This window comes from Cebus imitator, unplaced genomic scaffold (genome assembly GCF_001604975.1).
Source record: "Cebus imitator isolate Cc_AM_T3 unplaced genomic scaffold, Cebus_imitator-1.0 Scaffold37, whole genome shotgun sequence".
NCBI lineage: Eukaryota > Metazoa > Chordata > Mammalia > Primates > Cebidae > Cebus > Cebus imitator.
The window spans coordinates 1,470,885-1,475,261 of record NW_016107352.1 but is presented as its reverse complement, the minus strand read 5'-3'; the positions used below and the strand labels follow the sequence as shown (position 1 = coordinate 1,475,261).

The window sequence follows — 4,377 nt, the reverse complement described above, 5'->3', positions numbered from 1 at the left end:
GGAGGCGGAGGTTGCGGTGAGCCGAGATCGCGCCATTGCACTCCAGCCTGGGTAACATGAGTGAAACTCCGTCTCAAAAAAAAATAAAATAAAATAAAAAATTTGGTTGCTTAAAAAAAAAAAGAAAAGCCTAACTTTTTAAATACAGACCTCAGTCCACACTTTGATACACTGTTTCATAGAACCGTTAACTTCAGGATGCCACAGAAAATCCTAAAAGAGAAATGTTGGAAGTAAACAAAAGGCCAAAGAAACTCTTAATTCCACCATTCATTCTCTTACAGAGTACTTAAAAGTAAAACATGACCTTGTCCAACATATCTTCAATTCCTATATTAATTTGGCAAGAGTCATAGAATAGTTTTCCTTGAATCTACTTTTGTCTTCCTCTGACATACTGTCCACATTTTAGCCAGAGCAATCTTTAAAAAACTTAAATCTGATCTTGCCACACCCCTGCTTAAGTATTCAGAGACTTTCTACTGCCCTGAGAATAAAATCTAAAATCCCATAATTTGCTAAGATGGTGCAAGATCTCCACCTGTCCTTTCTGTCTTTTCTTCTGCCACTTCTACCCCTGCTCTACCTTTTGGTTCTCAATCAGCTCCTGGAATGCTCTATGCTCTCCTTTTTCTCTAGGACTTTGCACATACTATTCATTCTGTCCATAATGCTCACAAACTCTTCCACTGAGCCTGTCTAACTCATTCTTATCTTTGAAGCCTCAGTTAAAACACCACTTTTGCAGGGAGGAAAATGACTTTCAATTCCTTGCTCTGTACATTCCTATTGCCTCTCTTTTTCTTTTCTGCCATCCTTGTCTCACTTGTATTTGCATGGTAGACAACTATGAAGACTTGGAATCTTCACTAAATCAAGGCCATTTTTGTCTTGACCCCACTTAACTCTCACTGATTGGGAATTCAGAGAATTCTCATATATTCTTTTATGGATTAATCCAGAACACATACTGGTTTCAAATTCATGTGCAAGATTATTCTTTCCTAATAAAATTTTGAGACCATTACATAAAACAACTCACACAAACTTTTACTCCACTATCCTAATATTCTTACCTACTCTCAAGAATACATTGGAATACACTTAGTATGTTCAATTAACCAATGAATATACCTTCAATATTGTAACATCTAGCTTACTATTATACGAACTTACCACTTTAACTGATGCAAGCTTGTCTTCAAAAGGAATGTTTTCATGCTGCCATAAAAAGAGACAGAGGAACATTAATGTATAAATTAAAATTTACATAAATACCCCATTTAACTGCTTTTGTTGATTAATTTTTATGCATCTTTTTGTTGATTTACTATCATGTACCAAATCTCAATTATCTATACATATAAAAGAGAAAAAACCAACATAGAATATAAAAAAAAAAGTGACACCAGTTAAATTGTCTACATGTGATTTTCAACATCTAAGACATAGTTCAAAGATAAAATTTCAACAGTAAACAAGCAGACACATAAACATGCCTATATAAATTACCTTTATGCCAAGATTGCCAGGATTCCAACTTAGTCCTATTATTACTATTTTTTGTTTGTTTTGTTTTTTGTTTTTTTGAGACAGAGTCTCAATCTGTTGCCCAGGCTGGAGTACAATGGTGTGATCTCGACTCATTGCAACCTCCGCCTCCCAAGTAGTTAGGACTACTGGCTCACACCGCCATGCCTGGCGAATTTTTAAAAAATATTTTTTGTAGCAATGGAGTTTTGCCATGTTGCCCAGCTGGTCCCAATCTCCTAGGCTCAAGTGATTCACCCACCTCAGCCTCCCAAAGAGCTGGGATTACAGGTATGAGCCACTGTGCCCAGCCCTAGTGTTACTATTTATCTCAGAAGTGGATTTCTTCCCCTACATTTCCTGAGTCCCTTCCAGTTAGACAGAGCCACATGGCTAGTTTTAGCTAATGCAATGTGAACATACATCACTTCCAGGCTGAATTTCCCAAGGCAATTCTTTAGTGTCTAACTTAACAGATTAAGGAAACTGAATGTTCCAAAGTACTCTAGAAGACAGTAAAAATTCCAGTAGCAGGAACTGCTAAATGACTGTGTGGAGTAATGCCTCTTGCCAGCCCACCTAGGTCATGCAAAGCTAAGTAAGAACTTCTGTTTTGTTAAGACGTTAGAGTGGTTTGTTGCTGCAGCAACATCTAGTCCACTCTTACCAGTGCACTGGAGTACAGGCCCTGAATGACAGGAATGGATGTACAGGATTCCAGGTTATTGTAAGTTTCACTTTGAAAACGGTATATAAATAGTTGATTTGCAGAAAAAATTGAAATGTGAACACTACAACTTCTTGTAACCAAATGTTCCACATCAAGAATGGCATTTCTTTCAGAATTAAAAATCTGGGTGGGGAAGGGGTAAGGGTGGTCAATAGGAAGCTAATTCTGTTGCTAAAATCAAGGTTGAAATGTTTTCATTAATTTAAACAGACAAACGGTATTTATACTGAAATCTCCATGCAATAAAATTTGTTCTACCAACAGGTTAACTTTTTAGATTCTTGTTGGTGCTCCTAAAACTTCACTTTCCAAAAGGAGTCTTGAGACTATCAATTCAATGAAACTTTAAGGTAAGTTTCTTTGATCAAATAAATTTGGGATATACTGGGTCAAACAAAATCACACAGGTGTTTTCCTCCTTCTACCCTGTCCTCAACCTTCTAAAAATTTGTCCTCAGAGAAATAATGTCATGAACTTTGTCTTACTTTGCATAGCGTAGTTAATGCAACTTGATCTACTTCTTCTTCCTTTTTTAATATAACATTTGATATATACAAAAGTCACATATATGAAAATCACAAAGCACGGTAGAACTAATAAACACATGAATCCATTATACAAATTAGAGCACTGCCAACACAATGAACCACCTATGTGGTTCTCTCCCTATCTTAACTCCCTGCTTCACCCAAAGTAAACCACTCTCCTGATTTTGTGTTTATGCTTTGTTTTTAAAACCTTTGTATAGTTTTTGTCACATAAATATGCATCTTTAAATGATATATTGTTTAGTGTTGTTGGCTTTCTCTGTAATTTTTAATTTTAAAAATTTTCAATCTCACAGCAAAGCTGACAGAATTAAATAAACACCCAAAATCCTTTACCAATTAACATTTCCTGTATCAGCTTCACCTTTCTCCCTCTCGGCATGTACATACTCTATAGTTTTTCTCTTTTGCTGAACTATGTGAAAGCACATTACAGAAGTCATAACATTTTACCCTTAAATACGTAAACATATATCTCTGAGCACATAATCCCTAAGAACATTCTTACATAAAAAATTTGACACTGATAAAATATTATCTCATTTTATATACAGCCCATATTCAATTTTTTCCGATTTCCCAAGAATATACTTTCTACAGCTCTTATATTTTAACCTACAATCCAATTAAAATCAAGTGTTACATTTAGCTGTCACATCTTAGTCTCAAAATCTAGAACATTCCCTAGCTTTTAAAAACTTGTACATATCAGTCACTTTATTTTATCAATATAATTTTTATTGATATCAATTATCATAGTTACTATTTTTTAGAGTACAGATCACTTGACACAATATATCACTATCTGATTATAAACAGCACTAATGGTTATCTTCTTGGACATGTCTCTTAACAAAAAGAGTAAGAACTTCCCTAATTGTTTCATAGATCCACAGGCCATAAAAATGTTCACCCTCAAATAATAATGCAATTATTTTCTGGAGTGTTTGTAAGAATTTACACTCCCACTAACAGTTTCTAAGGCATCTACTGGTACACAGCCTAATGTATCTGGTCTGTTTTCATATTTCTTGCCATTGTCAGATTTAATTTCTGTCATTATTATAGGTATAAAAAAGTCTCACTTCCACTTCAGTAAAATGCCTGGCCATGCTCCCTGACACCTACCTTTTGTCTACTGGGTTATCTTCTTCATTAATTTGCAGTTTCTGATATTTGTTGAAAAAATGTAAATATCTTCTCTCAGTTTGTAGTTTAACTTTTTTCTTTAAGGTATCTTTCGGTGAACAGATACTCTTTATCTTAAGGTATGTGAATTTATCTTTTATGGTTAGCACTTTTTGTCTCTTATGTGAGAGATATTTCCCTATCTTGAGATAATAAACATATTCGCCTACATTTTATTTCTATTTCTAAAGGTTTCAAAATTTTTACTTTCATATTTAAGTTTAAACTCATCCATCTAGAAATGATTTCACTCAATGGTGTGAGGTAGGAATCCAATTTCAATTTTTTCCATATGCAAATTGCCTTAGCACCATTAATTGAATAGACCTTCCTTTCCCCAGTGATCTTCGATGGCATTTCTGTTACTTTTTTTTTTTTTT

The 4,377-nt window shown here is 34.5% G+C and overlaps 1 protein-coding gene across 1 annotated transcript in view; it reads right to left on the bottom strand.

The window, feature by feature from the left end:
- The window catches only part of CASD1 (CAS1 domain containing 1), a 48,752-nt gene that overhangs the window by 29,882 nt on the left and 14,493 nt on the right, over positions 1-4,377 (bottom strand). The window contains exons 4-5 of the mRNA XM_017525117.1: positions 1,177-1,221; positions 151-213 (exon numbers count right to left, since the gene is read on the bottom strand). Of these exons, the coding sequence (XP_017380606.1) occupies positions 151-213; positions 1,177-1,221 (108 nt within the window). The remainder of the gene's footprint in view (positions 1-150; positions 214-1,176; positions 1,222-4,377) is intronic.